The 14,761-nt window shown below is 46.1% G+C and overlaps 1 protein-coding gene across 8 annotated transcripts in view; it reads left to right on the top strand.

The window, feature by feature from the left end:
- BAIAP2 (BAR/IMD domain containing adaptor protein 2) overlaps positions 1 to 14,761 on the top strand; it is a 403,422-nt gene that overhangs the window by 371,100 nt on the left and 17,561 nt on the right. For all 8 annotated transcript variants that reach the window (XM_069064100.1, XM_069064101.1, XM_069064105.1 and 5 more), the window contains exons 9-13: positions 3,406 to 3,633; positions 4,084 to 4,285; positions 6,398 to 6,599; positions 7,905 to 7,973; positions 10,570 to 10,735. In XM_069064100.1, the coding sequence (XP_068920201.1) occupies positions 3,406 to 3,633; positions 4,084 to 4,285; positions 6,398 to 6,599; positions 7,905 to 7,973; positions 10,570 to 10,735 (867 nt within the window). The remainder of the gene's footprint in view (positions 1 to 3,405; positions 3,634 to 4,083; positions 4,286 to 6,397; positions 6,600 to 7,904; positions 7,974 to 10,569; positions 10,736 to 14,761) is intronic.

Raw genomic sequence — 14,761 nt, 5'->3', positions numbered from 1 at the left:
ACTCTCTGTCTGTCCTCAAATTATCCTGGATTCACTTAATCTATGTACATAGATTAGACTCCCTCCCCTCCCCACCCCCCAGGAAAACATTAGCTCTTTGAAGGTAGGGTCTGTTTTCATGTCTTCAGCAACTAACACAATGCCCTCACTAACCAAGTAGGCACTTAATAATAATGCCTGTTGCATGTAATTGGATGGATTCTTATGGATCTTCTGGAAACTTGCTCTCGCCTCACCCTCCACCCCTCACACACAGAGGCCCCAGGAATCAAAAGTCGCTGTGCCTGCTGGTTTGCTTAGAGTTTCTGTTACTTTGGGCTCTAAGTGACATTTAATATATGCCTGCCGAACAGGAACAAGGGGATAACAGATGAGCCCCAATGAGTCAGACTGATTCTTGAACAATCTATGCTGAGTCAATCCCTAGCATATGTTACATGTAACTTATACAAGAGAGAGTGTGTGGGGTTGGGGATCCTTAAATCCTGAAAAGGATCAGATGACTGATCCTTAAAATAAAAAAATAAATAAACCTCAGCTTGGTAACTGAAGTATTTTTTCCTTCAGTGGATACGTGTGGTATCTAGTGGTGGTGATGAGGGGAGAGCATTCATTCATTTAGTCATTCATTCAGCAGCCTGGGATTTCTGGGATAGGGATTGGACTTGTGATTCTGTTGGCATAGGGAAGTCTCTGGGGAGGAAACTCCTGGTACCAACTCTTGGCAACACTGAGAGGTCATACAACCAACATGTGTCAGGAGAAGAACTTGAACTGGCTCTGGATTTGAGAGAAGTTCTCTATATACTACTACCATTTATTTAAAGACTTAAATCCATTTATTTAAGGATTTGTAATCCTTTTTTTTTTTATTTTTGAGGCAGTCAGGGTTAAGTGACTTGCTCAGGGTCACACAACTAGTAACTATCTGAGACCAGATTTGAACTCAGGTCCTTCTGACTCCAAGGCTAGTACGCTATCCACTGCGCCATCCAGCTGCCCCTAGGACTTATAATTTATAGAGACCCCTGCATTAAGCATTGGATAACTAGCCAGTGCAGTATTTTGTATTTTGTAGAGGAAACATGGCCTTTATTTTTACGGAGCTCACAGTCTAGGTACTACCTCTGATTGTCCCAGGTCCAAAGGCCCTTCTGTTGGGAAATTCAGGTGATTATTGTCTTTGCCAATGGTTTTCAAAGTACCCACAGTGTCAGTGCTCTAAAGTATCGTTTCCTAAGCATACAGGAATACCAAAGCTTTTCTAGAAATGAATTCAAACTTTCCTGCTAGGAAACTGGATGGATTCCAGAAGCTAAGGGTGGGTCGAGGGGCACAGCCACTGAGTAGCAGGTTGCTAAGCACTTCCTGCATTCAGGATGGATAGAAGAAAGCAAGCAGCTTATTAAAGCTGGAGAGAGTTAAGTATCCGACTGTGACTCACAAATGTAATCTGGGACAGGCATACTTGGGGCTTGGCATCTCAGCTTCTGGTGCCAAGAAGCAGAGCTTGTTCATTTGGCCCAGGGGGAAAGCCAAGGTGGGAAAGTCCATGTATTGTATTCTTCCCAGCCCTGCAACTTACATGGAAACTCTCCATTCCCTGAAGTGCAGGCCGTGTTGATGACTGTCCCACCACTGACTTAGAAAAGAGGTGGCTAGAAGAATGTAATGAATTGGGGTGGCTAGGTGGCACAGTGAATAGAGCACCAGCCCTGGAGTCAGGAGGACTTGAGTTCAAATCTGGCCTCAGACACTTGACACACTAGCCGTGTGACTTTGGGCAAGTCACTTAACCCCAATTGCCCTCCAAAAAGCAAAAAAAAAAATCGGAACAAAAAAAAAAGAACCTAATGAATTCAGGCAGATAGATTCACGTGTGACCTGTCCTCCACAATCTCCTTCAACGTATCCAAAGACTTTGATTTTGTCTAAAAAGCCAAGCGGATACATAAGGGGGCAGCTTCTGTCTTTGCTAGCATGGCCCTTGGCCCTAGAAAGCAAAGCATGTTGGAATGTTTTATATAAATTGTCTATTTCCTCCAGTATCTAACAAATAGTGGTTGTTATTGCTGTGGCATCTGTGCCCGTGAATGCAGGTGGTCAGCCTGCCTTGTGGACAAGATCACTCACATCCCTATCCCAATGCATTCTACTGCCCTCTGGGGCTGAAGCTCATTCTTTTTGATGTATTGGGCTACTCTGTGGGGAATCTCCATTCTGTAAGTTGCCTGTGTCTGCTGGCATTCTATTCATTAGCTTGTCTGTTTCTCCAGCTCCCCACATTCTGGAGAGGGATTATTAGACCTTTGAGAGCTGGACTGTGAATATTAGTCCCCTAGCAACCTCATAGCCTGTGGCAGGTTTACTTTCTCTACTCTTAAACTTTTGGTCAAATCCACCATTTCTGACTATTTAGCTTTCCCTTCCTTTGTTGACATGCTTGGAGAACCTGTTGCGGTACATCAGAGACAAAGAGGCCAGATTACTGGCATCACTCGGGGCTGTCAGGCCTGTTATCTGGACAGTAGCAATAAGTAATCTGTAAGATTCAGGTGGCATGGGCATGAAGCCTCAGCTACAGCCTTGGATTCAAACCCCACCTCTCCAGATCTGGCCTTTAGGAGGGCTAGCAATGGTTGGTGTAGGGGATCATGCATTTCTCTCCTACCCCAAATGATCTCCTCTGTTCTTTTTTTTCCTTTCCTTCCTTTTTTCTTACAAACTTAAGTCCCTGCTTCTTATATATTTTCAGGCATTCAGATGTATTTCTACTGTATATTTTTTATCTCCTATCCCCCATTTGGGTACCTTAGGTGACTGTCTATACTACTGATAATAAGCCAGTGCTAGGGTCTGTTCCTCTGTTCTCTGACACTGAGCTAATGAGTTTAAGGTGGAATGTCAGCTACCCGAAGGCAAGAACTGTTTCCTTTTTGTCTCTTCATCCCCAATGCCTAACATACAGTAGACACTTAATAACCTGCCCCCCACCCTCACCCCCATGTCATGTGGTCCAGTCTCTGAGAGCCTGCTATGTTCTGGGACTAAGAATATGATATGGATTGTTCTGCTTTCCCTTCTAAAAAAGACCTTCCTGATTGAACTTGCCAGTTCGGTCTACGTCTGATCTCTTCTGGGCAGAGATTATGTTAAGGAAGTTGTGTGTCTGGCTGACTCTGGATATAGTAGCAGCCAGTGACTAAGACTCAGTGACTAAGGTTCCTTCCTTCTGTGGGTAAGGCCCGCCATCTCAACACAGAGCAGCCCTCTCAGGGAAGAAGAGCATGGTGATCACTGGTTTTTGTGGGAGCTTGGGAGTTTGGCAGGGTGTGTATTGTTTGCAGGTGGGCTCCGCTGTAGTTGGGCACTGACCTACGCTTCCCCTGTTCTCTCTGGTTTTAGGGAAAGGACATGCTGACTCAGAAACTTCCATTGTGGCAGCAGTCCTGCGCGGACCCCAATAAAATCCCAGATCGAGCCATCCAACTAATGCAACAGATGGCGGCCAGCAGCAACGGCACAGTCATGCCCAGCTCCCTGTCTGCTTCCAAGTCCAACTTAGTCATCTCAGATCCCATTCCTGGTGCCAAACCACTTCCAGTGCCCCCAGAGTTGGCCCCATTTGTGGGGGTAAGTCTACCCTTCCCTACATATGACTGAAATGATTAACAGGATTAATGACATACCTTTGCCTTTGTGGGGAACCTTCCCTTTTTAAAATGTTTCTGAGTAGATTCTCTCCTTGGAACAAGTATTATTGCTTCCATTTTATGTAAAGAAAAGGCCTGCCTAGGGAGGTTATGAGTTGCTTAGAGCAAATAGTAAACCTGTGATGGAGACAGGACCAGGATCTGGGCTCCTACCTCCCAGCCCAGCATCTGTGATTGGATGCTACCTCTGCCAAAAGGAATGTTTCAGGGTTTGAAGGGAAAAGCACATGATCTCAATAATATTCAGGCCCATGGAAGATTGGAAGTGTGGTGTTGAGGAGACAGATTTTTAAAATGTTTTTCCTGCTTCTTGGAGGCCCATGTCATAAGCCGAGAAATCTTTTAAACGTGGCTGTCTTTCCCTCCACAGCGTATGTCGGCCCAGGAGAATGTGCCTGTAATGAATGGGGTCTCGGGTCCAGACAGCGAAGACTACAACCACTGGTCTGACAGGAAGCCAGCTCAGCCCAAATCCCTGTCTCCTCCTCAGACCCAGAACAAGATGAGCGACTCCTATTCAAACACGCTTCCTGTGCGCAAGAGTGTTGCACCGAAAAACAGCTACACAACCAGTAAGGGGCATACTGCTGCTGCAGGAGTGGCGGCTAAACTCCGTACCCACAGGAACTTAGCCTGTCACTCAGGGACTGTCCACCTCCACCCCACTAGGGGGACCACAGGCTCCCTTGTGCCAGAAATTTTTAGTGGAGGACTGGGCAGAACCTGGTTAGGGTATAGACTACCATAAGCATCCATTTTAAAGTGCACATAATATTGCTTCAGCATAAAGGAAACAGCGATGGAAAGGATGGGGAAAAGAACCATTAGTTTATTGTTATTGAAACTTTGCCAGAATGTCTTTCATGAGACTTGAGAGCGAATAGACGCTGCTAATGAGAGATGTACTTGATGGAATTATGTTAACTCCCTAGTGTGTTGCCTTTAGGATAACAGCCTCTAGTGGGCAGGGGCTCTTTTCTGAATTCTTTGTTTAATAGTGCTTAACCAGGTGAGGAAGGCAACATAGTAATTAAAATTGCTAATGTATGTAAAGCACTTAACAAATCTTAAATGTGTCCTAAGAGAGCTAACTGGTCAACAGTCAGTAAACAGTTATTAAGCACCTACTATGTGCCAGACACATAGGGCAGCTAGGTGGCACAGTGATTAGAGTACAGGGCTTGGAATCAGGCAGACTTATTTTCTTGAGTTCAAATCTGGCCCCAGACCCTTATTAGCTTTGTGATGCTGGGCAAGTCACTTAAACCTGTTTGCCTCAGTTTCTCATCTGTAAAATAAATTGGAGAAGGAAATGGCAAATCACTCCAGTATCTTTGCTGAGAACACCTGTGGCAGCAAGCACCGCAAGCATCCTCAGGGTTTGCTGCCAATACAGGTTCTTGGATCTGCTTTGATGAAGGAAAGCAACTCAAAATGGGTTAACAAGCTTACTTTAATCAGTCAAACATGTATCGTTTACCGTTCAGGGGAAAAAGGTCAGCACCCCAAACTTCAAAGTATACAGGCAGAATTATCAAGACAGAAACAGATCAAGTAAACAGCTTTCCAAACTGTCCAACCATTACATCCATACCAAACCAACATCTGGGTTTTTCAAAGCCAGGGGGCTCTGGACAACAGCTAGCCCAGAGTTTCATCAAATCACAGAACACTTCTCAAAGTGAGCCCCAAAACAAAGCTACACATTAGGGCTTATATAGCCTTCTCCTGGCTCAGAGAATGTAACAACCTTATTGACTCGCTGGCCAATCAAGAAGTATCTACTGAAAAACAAGCCTCCCACCCCAGGCTCCAGGTGCACTTTAGCCTAGGGGCAGGGAAGATCTTTAAAATTTACATTCCCATTACAACACCCCAAAGGGGTCACAGAGAGTCAGACACTGCTGAAACGACTGAACAGCAAAATGTGCCAGGCACTGTGCTAAGTACTGGGGACACAAATAGGAAAAAAAAGAAAGATGGTTCTTGTCCTCAGGGAGCTTGCAGTCTAATAGGGGAAGAAAGGAAGTGGAAAAACCACAGGGGTGGAGGTAGAAGTACTGGGGCATGGAGGGAAAGTCAGAACAGTCCCAGAGTAGTGCAGCCAAGCAGGAAGTGAGAAGTAAGTAGATAAGTCTGTTTCTTGTACATAATTACTGGATCTCCACCATGATCCACTGATGTAGCCTGGGCACAGATGACTATTTTCTGAGCAATACCAATGATAATAGTAGGTAGCATTTACATAATATCACTTTATATATAGATGGTAACAAAAAATAATAGCAATCATAAAAATTCTTCTCTATATTGTGATTCGAGGTTTGCAAATCACTTTATATTTATAGATGGACAAGTCAGCTGCTCAAGATCATACAAATATTAAGTGGCAGAGCTGAGCCTGGAGCCCCCAGATCTTTTGATCCCCAGCCCAGGGTTGCACGTGCTTTACACTTCACTACATTATTCCTTAAGTCTGTTGTAATTAGATCAGAAATCGCTCAAATAGAGGATGCCAATTAAATGCCCATCCAGTGCTGCATTCCTCGGGGCTTTTTATAAATCCTCAGAGTGTAGCTTGGCCCCAGCTGGTTGTGGTCTTTCTGTTTACACTCTCTCATCATCCTGGTGTATGGTGTCCGAGGGAGGGGCTCTGACCTCTTGCTCTCTGTTGTTTTGGCCAGCCGAGAACAAAACTCTTCCTCGCTCTAGCTCCATGGCAGCTGGTCTGGAGCGAAATGGCCGAATGAGAGTGCAAGCCATCTTCTCCCATGCTGCTGGTGACAACAGTACCCTTCTGAGCTTCAAAGAGGGGGATCTCATCACCCTGCTGGTCCCAGAGGCCCGAGATGGCTGGCACTATGGGGAGAGCGAGAAAACTAAAATGTGAGAGCTCCTGGGCCTTTGTCCCTGCTGTTGCCTTCTTTTTGTCTCTTTATTTGACCAATGGGAAGCACCCTACCTGTAGCAGATCTCTCTGTGTACTGAAAACTGGGCAGAATTTGAGTTGTAGGAGATTAGGGTGCCCTGGCATCCCAATTTGGGGGCCCTGAATCACCCTACCACTTTTGCTTTAATGCTCTAGCCAGCTTACCCATTTCTCAGTTTCTCCAGTTGCCACTATTGTCCCCCACCTCACTTCTTTCCTGGGCTGTCTTTGCTAGTCCAAGATGGGAGAGGGGACAGACTGAGTCCTATTCTCAGCTCCAAAATTTGCTTCCTAAATTCTGAATTTGCAACCCACCCTAAGCCAGGACAGGACAGCTTTGGGCAAGAGAGCACAGGGAAGGGATGACTGCAGATTGATGACTGTGTGACATGCAAGTTACAACTAACTTGCTTCTGCCCTTGGGTTGGAGACTCATCCTGTGATCTTAGCTGCCTTAGAGCCAAGTTTAGGGGATATTTTTTAAGAGCCGAGAGGTCTCTGGGAGATAACCCGGTTCCTGCCCGGTCCTTGGGCCTTTTTATAGCCTGCCCTTTTTGTGGTTCTGGGAATACTTTGGGATTCAGATGCGTGCTCACTGCCAAGGCTTCCCGGGATCCAGGTGATACCATGGCACTGAAAATGTCCCTTTCCCTCCTTTGGGCATGGAGCTGTCTCTATGGGTGACCTGCTTCCAGAAATGAAAGATCTGCAGATGGCCCTGGCATGGCAGTTCCTGTGACAGAGCCCATCATCCTCAGTGATGGGATTGTGGCCAACTGACCCACAAGTATACAGCCCCAGCCCCTCCTAATTCTGCCAAGCGCAGAGGTCACACTGCCTCCGGCCCTGCTCTTCTCAGCAAGGCCTCAGCTGGCCATTTTGTGGGCACTGTAACTTGGAGTGGCTTCAGCAGGAGCATGGACAGATTTGAATACTTCCTATGTGTTAAACCTACCTGTGAAAAGGGATGGGTGGGGTTAAAGTGAAAGAAAACAAAGAGATGAGATGGAAACAGAAAATCCCCATTCTGTAAATTGAGGGAGACATAGGCACTAAAAATTGTTCTGACTGATGGTGGCAGAGCTAAAAGGTTTGAATTTCCAGGCTCCCTATCTACTTCAAAACCGCTGTATATTTTGGCTGGAAGGCAAGTAAGTGGAAAGGGTGTCCCTGGGAGTACAGTTTTCCCACCTAGTGTATGAATATCATTTGAGGTGAGGACGCCAGAGACCCCTCTTCATTTTTGTGTGGTTCTCTTCCAGGAGAGGCTGGTTTCCTTTCTCCTATACCCGGGTCTTGGACAGTGAAGTCAGTGACAGATTGCACATGAGGTAAGCCACAACCCTTGGGCCTGGAATGGGTTTGGAGGCAATCACAATTCAACATTCGTGCTGTGGTCAAGATGAATGAATTGTCCTTCACCTCAGTGTTATGGCCTTGTCTGTCCCAGGATGAAATTGGACCTAGAACCTAGTGTTCAGCTGGGAAGCATAGGAGGCAGCTAGGCAACACAAGGGATGAGTACTGGACTGGAAGTCAGGAAGCCCTGAGTTCAAATCCAGCCTCAGAACCTTACTAGCTGTCCGACTGTGTAGCTCACTTAATCTCTGTTTGCTTCAGTTTCCTTATATGTAAAATGGAGAGGATAATAATAGCACCTACTTCCTAGGATTGTCGTGAGGCCCAAATGAGACGATCACTGTAAAGTGCTTAGCATTGTGCCTGGTATACAGTAAGTGCTATATAAATGTTAGCTAGTAATATTGTTGTTATTGTTTTTATTATCGTCTTGGGTTTAGAGCTAGAAGGGGCCTTAGATATTATCAAATCCAACTGCCTCATTTATAGATAAGGATGCCGAGATCCAGATAGGTGAAGGGCCAGCTGAGGCTGAATCTGAACACAGGCCCTCTGGCAGTAAGCCTACCCTGGTGCCTCCTCACTTGAAGAAGAAGCCATTGCTTGTGACTGGCATTAACAAAGGTGGAGTACACATTGGACTCCATGGCTGTGTCACGTGGGATCAGCAGAACCAACCAATTGCTTGAGTTTTGCTTGTCATTTTTTCTGGCTTCCACTTCTTGTCCCTACTAGCCATCTCTCCTTCTAGAGACTTCTTCACTCCCACACCCACCTCAGCAGTTAGGGTCCCAGGAGACCTTGGAAACTCATCTCCCAGACCCAGAGAGAAAGTAGGACCAGACCTTGTGTTGCCAGCCCTGCTCCCACATCCTCGGAGCTGTGGGTACTCAGAGAGAGCTGGCTGGGGAACCGGGACACAGGGCAGCTGGCTTCTGAGCCTCAGTTCCAGGCCTTTTTAGGAAGGGGCAGGCAAACGGCATGTGGATAGGAGAAGACATGAGGAGACAAAAGGAAATAGAAAGGGTCAAGAGGAAAAAGGCAAGGGAGAGATTCTCGGGAATGGGTAGCGGGCTGAACTCTGCCTTTTCCTCCTAATTGCTGCAGGCTCTGTCCAGCATCCACGCTACACGCTCTTACCTCAAGAGTGATCCTTTTGACCTTCTGATAGGAGAAGAGCACAGCAGGTGTTCTCTCATTCCATTGTAGCAGCGGTGGGTGGTCCCCACAAAGTAATAGATATACAGGCAGGTTGTGGATCTCGCGATTGAACAATGTTACCTGTCTTCATAGGTCTTAAGGGGGAAGGAAAAGAAGATGGAAAGGAATAAGCATTTATGTAGCATCTGTTGTATGCCTGGCACTGTGAGAAGAATTTTACAAATATTGTCTCATGTGATCCTCATCACACACAACCCTTCTGGGAAGGTGCTGTTATTATCCCCATTGTAGTATTGAGGAAAGTGAGCTAGACATAGTTGAAGTGACTTGCCAAGGGTCACACAGCTAGTAAGTATCTGAGGCTGAATTTGAACTCAGGTCTTCCTTACTCCAGGCCCGATGCTCCATCCACTTTGCCACCAGCTGCCAAAGATTACTCTGGGTGCTGAGAAGTCAATGGTAGGGGTAGGATTCCACATTGAAATCTTGGGGTGCTTGAACAAAGTTGTGCTATTAAAGGGGAGTGTCCTGACAACTTTTAAGATAAAGGCTGGCTATAAAAAGGAAAATTAGAAAAGCAAAGGCATTTTTTCCTTAAAAAAAGAAAAACATTCTTTGTTTCTTCTGAGCCCTCCCTTTGAGATCAGCTTCTAGTCTTGGCTCAGAGACAGCCTGGTCCAGATTCCAAAGTATCTCATTGTTTAGGATTTGTCTATACAAATTAGAATGTCCCAGATGGGAATTTGACAAAATGTTTGAAATTTAGGCAATCGAATCAGCAACTTAATTTGGGCTTCAACCACAACCTAGGATCAACTTTTTTTTTTTGCTATCTTTTGTCTTTATATAACCTTCATTTCCAAGAACATCCCTCTCCCTCCCCCTCCCCAGTGAGTCATTTCTTGTAATCATGATTTTTAAAAGAACTTTCTAAAAAATGTGAGGGAAAGAAAAGCATTTCAACAAAACCAATGAACACATTAATCGTGTCTGACAGCATATGCAGTATTCCATACCGGTAGTCCTCCACCTCACTGGAGAGGGATGGGAGGTGCATTTTTTCATGCTTTTCTTTGAGGTGAGGGCCAACTTTTTGCAAAATAATGGATAGGGGGGGCAGGTAGGTGGCACCATGGATAGAGCACTGGCCCTGGAGTCAAAAGGACCTAAATTCAAATTTGGCCTCAGATACTTACTAGCTGTGTGCCCCTAGATAAATCACTTGACTCTGATTGCCTGGTGCTGAGGTGAGGTGGTTGTGGCCCCCTGAAGTCATCCTGCCTGCTGGAGGTGGCAGGGGCAGGGGAGGGGGGAGAGAGGTTAGATGACATGAACTTCAAGGCAAACTTGTTACCTGGAGAGCAGAATATGGCCTTCACTTGCCCCACCTTCCCTTGTTTCCTACAGCCTGCAACAAGGAAAGAGCAGCAGTACAGGCAACCTCCTAGACAAAGAGGATCTGGCCATCCCACCCCCAGATTATGGTGTGTCCTCTTCAAGGGCCTTCCCCGCCCAGACAGCCAGCACCTTCAAGCAAAGACCCTACAGCGTGGCTGTGCCTGCCTTCTCCCAGGTGAGAGCTCCTCCCACCAAGATGCAGGGCTGGCAGAACAGCCAAGGGAGCCTGAACGTGCTGGAGCCATGCCCTGACTCTGGTTTGTCTGGGCTGAATGAAGGCTAAAGCCTGAGGAGCTGAGCCATGAAGGTCCTTTGGTGGGGTGGGGTCTAGCCAGTAGATAATTGGCTTCAGAACCTCCCCTTCATTTTTTTGGTGGAGGGGGGAGTGTTGATGCAAGAGCAAGGTTGGTTTTCACTAGGCTCCTTATTTGCCACCCCTTCTGAGGTATGGGGAATGATTCATAGAGGAAAAAAAACAAAAACAAAACAAAAAGCCAAACCTTCATTCTCTGGACTAACACCTTATGATCCCTCAGACTGTTTCCTTCCATTTGCTAAACCCCTCTTGCCTCCCCCTAAAACATCACTAGCTGGGAGCAGGATCACCTTACTTCAGCTTTGTACTATATACAAGCTCCTTGGTTAAATAGACCTTGACAAAAACATCTACGGTGCCTTTCCCTCCCCCCCCCAACCCCCAATGCTGTATATATCCCCACACAAAGAAGAGGTTTGTCCTTGGTGTGTGTTATGGGGGGTGGGGGAGGGCTTCCTTGGAGGGGATCTATTTAAGATCATTGAGATTTTTGCAGGATTTCCTTACGACTTACTGCCGGGCATTTAAAGACAGTGCCAGTGGCCTCTGCCAACCACTCCTCACTCACTGCCAGCCTTATACTAAGGTAACAGCCATGAGTCTTGGCAGATGCTCATTGCAACCATCGTGCCCCAGCTAGCGGAGCCTTTGGGCTTGGTGTTCTCTTCTTGTGGGTAAAGGTATGATTAAAATGAGTGTGAGAGAAAAGAGCCCTTTTCCAAGGCTTAGGTGGCCTGAAGGAGCCATTTGGAACCTAACTGGACAGCCACGTAAACACCCAAATTAACAATGGAACCTTCTGGGCTTCTCTCCTCATTATTAGAAACAGTCTTCATGGTGGACGGGGCCCTCTAGCTTCTGTCTCAGCTCCTTCAAATAGAGCCTAGAGTTTGGTTTTTCGTTTGTTTGTTTGTTTTGCAACCTAGGGGAAAAGTATTGCCAGCTTGAACACAAAGGGTGGCTTCATGTGACTCCTTTAGTTTGGCACCATCAACCCATGAGAGTAGAAGGGATTATGGTCCATTTCTTCACTCTGTCCTCTGTTCCCCCCCCCCTCGCCCCTGGGGAATAATATATGTCAGCTGTCCTAAGAAGCATGATTTCAGTTTTGAAAATGGATAATTAGCCCATTAACAAGTGTATTGACTATCTACTAAAGGACTGGCTAGGCACAGGGAAGAGAGGGAATACTAAAATGTTAAAGCACCTGCCCCTTAGGAGTTTACTCTCCAGCTGGGGAGAACTAGAAACACATGAAACAAATACATTTTTAAAACACTTTTTTATTGTCTTTTTACATTGCCTACATTTCCCAAATGTTTCTCTTCTCCCCTCCTCCACCCACCCACCAAAGAACCATCCCATATACTGTAAGAATAACGGGTGGAAGAAAATAATAGTTCATTCATACTCACCAAAATATGGGGGGAAATCTGACCTGGTATGCAGGATTCCAAGCCCATAGTCCTCTGGGCTTATGGGAGTTGTCTTCTCATATCTTTCCTTTGGGGCCAAGCTTGATCCCTAGGATTTTGCAACATTCAGCTTGACCTGTTCTGTTGCGGTTGTTGCCATTGCCATAGTCATTATTTTTGTGGTTTTCTGCTTCTCCTTACTTAACTTTGCGTGGGTACCTATGGCTTCCCATTCCCACAGTGCTGGACACTGTGCTTTACAAATATTATCTCACTTGATACTACTTTCTCAGAGAAAGGAGAGTTCATTGGTCACAGTGGAATTTGAGAGGAGGGGTCAGAAAGTCAGAGGGCTTGTGTTTGAATCCTGACTCTGACATGTTAACTGCCATATGGTTTTGGTCAAGTCCCCTAACTTCTCAGCCTCCTCATTTGTATAATGTCAGGTCTCTACCATATGACCTATAAAGTCTCTTTGGCCTTGAAATCTATGATTCTGTGATGCTCTTCTCAGCCCCATCATGTGAAGGGACTTAAACCTGTGCATGAGAGATAATCACAGTTCATACAGATGGAAGGTAAAGGTAGGGGGCGCATTCTATATTGGGACAATTCTGAAACAGACTTGAGAAACAGTAGGTCTTGGTGAGAGAATGGGGAGAAAGAAGTCAGTTTTTTCCCCATATATTTTCTTCCCCTGTTGTACTTTGCTATAGAATTAACACAAACACTTTAGATCAACAACAACAGTAATGAAATTAGCTTTAGGACTAAAAGTGTTAACAGAAGAAGAGCTTGTGAATTTTCTGGGTTTTTTCCTCCCTTCCAGTCCCTGTCTATTCACACAAGTCAGGTTACCTGCATTGCAGTTTATCCTTGGACTCTGGGAGCTGTCCCTGGTGGTTCAGAGACATCCGTCCTACTTCCTGCAGTAAGGGAATTCTCTGTAAGGCTTTGGGCCCAGAGCAGCCGACAACTTGTCCATGGATTGTTGTTATCCAAGAGGTTGACTCTGTCTTGGTCATCCCATTATAATGAAAGGGGAGCCAGGGTACAGACAATACATGAATCATTTCTGTTTGACTTTTGGATCCCAGTCAGGGATACTTGTCTGCTTCAGTGCTCCCCCTTCTCTTCACCCTTGTGCCTGACACCTGTAGTCTTCTTGGGGCACAGATTTATACGGGGGAGTAGCCATGTGTGCAGGAGTCATATTTGCTTTCTGGCTCCCTCATTAAAACTCCTGCTCTCATTGACATAACCTTCCTCTTTCTCCCTTCTCTTCTCTGCCATATTGTTATCTTTCTCTGCTGCCACTCTAGAAGAGGCTGAGCCAGGTAGGAGTGGAGCATGCCCCGCTGTAGCCTGTGGGGGTGTTGATTGATTGGGAAGAGTTGCTGTATCAGGCAGTTGTGTACTTCTTTCTCCAGGGGTGAGATATCAGGCAAAGAAGACTGCTGACCATTAATGCCTTCAGTTTATGGCTCTGGGGCCAAACGGAGGGACAAAAAAATGCTTCAAATTGGCATTTGTAATGTTCTGAGGCCAGCTGCTTTGTCTTACCTTGCTACTCTTGGGGCACTTCCACAGGCCCCGTCCTGTGGACGAACATTCATCTTTATGGCTAGTCTTGCTATTTGGGGGGGCGGGGATTTTTAAGGGGACACACACAATATCTGGTTAGCCTCTTCCTATGCTTTGCATTTCTGCCTGTGTCCTGAGTTTCTGTGGTTTCTTAGTGACATTAGAAATGAAGGCTCCACACATCTGTGTCGCTTCTGCCCCATTCGGCAGTGTGGTCTTAGGCCCACCAGAAACCCCTGTAGTTGTTCCTGTGGCCAAGAGCCTATGTGAGAAGTGCCAGCAAAATCTGAAACAGATCCAGCTGACTTCCATGTGTGCTCCCCATCAATAGTCACCTGGTCATTAGCATTGAAATTCGTGTGTTTCTAGACAACCTCTAAACAACTACAGCTAAGTTAGGAATCTCAAGAGAATGACATCAACCTGAACCCAGCCCCTTGGAAACCAGTCTTGGGGAAGTGCATCGGGGTATATACCAGGTAGTCGGCAAGATTAAAGGATGGGATGGGTTTTCTTGGACAGGAAATGGATGTGAAATTAGAGTTTCCCTACTGATCCTGAGATGAGGTAAATGTGGCCCCCTGAGCTCACCCTGCCTGCTGGGGGAGTATATGACCTGAACCTTGATACAAACTGTAACCTGAAAGTAGATTGTGGCCTTCACACCCCAACCAGGTGGTCTGGTATATACCCCAATGCAGCTCTCCTGAGACTGGCTTCCAAGGGGCTGGATTCAGGTTGAATTCACTTTGGACTCTTAATTTGGCTTCCTGATCCATAGTCTGTCAATTAACCCTTTATAGAAGCCACTATATGTAGGAAGAGGAGATAAAGCTTAGTGACCCCTGCCTGAACCTCTTCAGTCAGGCCCAGTCAAACGACACCA

Source organism: Petaurus breviceps, unplaced genomic scaffold (assembly GCF_028583685.1).
Source record: "Petaurus breviceps papuanus isolate PSGF00001 unplaced genomic scaffold, PetGlider_PUasm1.0 90617, whole genome shotgun sequence".
NCBI lineage: Eukaryota > Metazoa > Chordata > Mammalia > Diprotodontia > Petauridae > Petaurus > Petaurus breviceps.
Note: the sequence above shows the minus strand (reverse complement) of the source record. Positions and strands in the feature narration are given on the sequence as shown.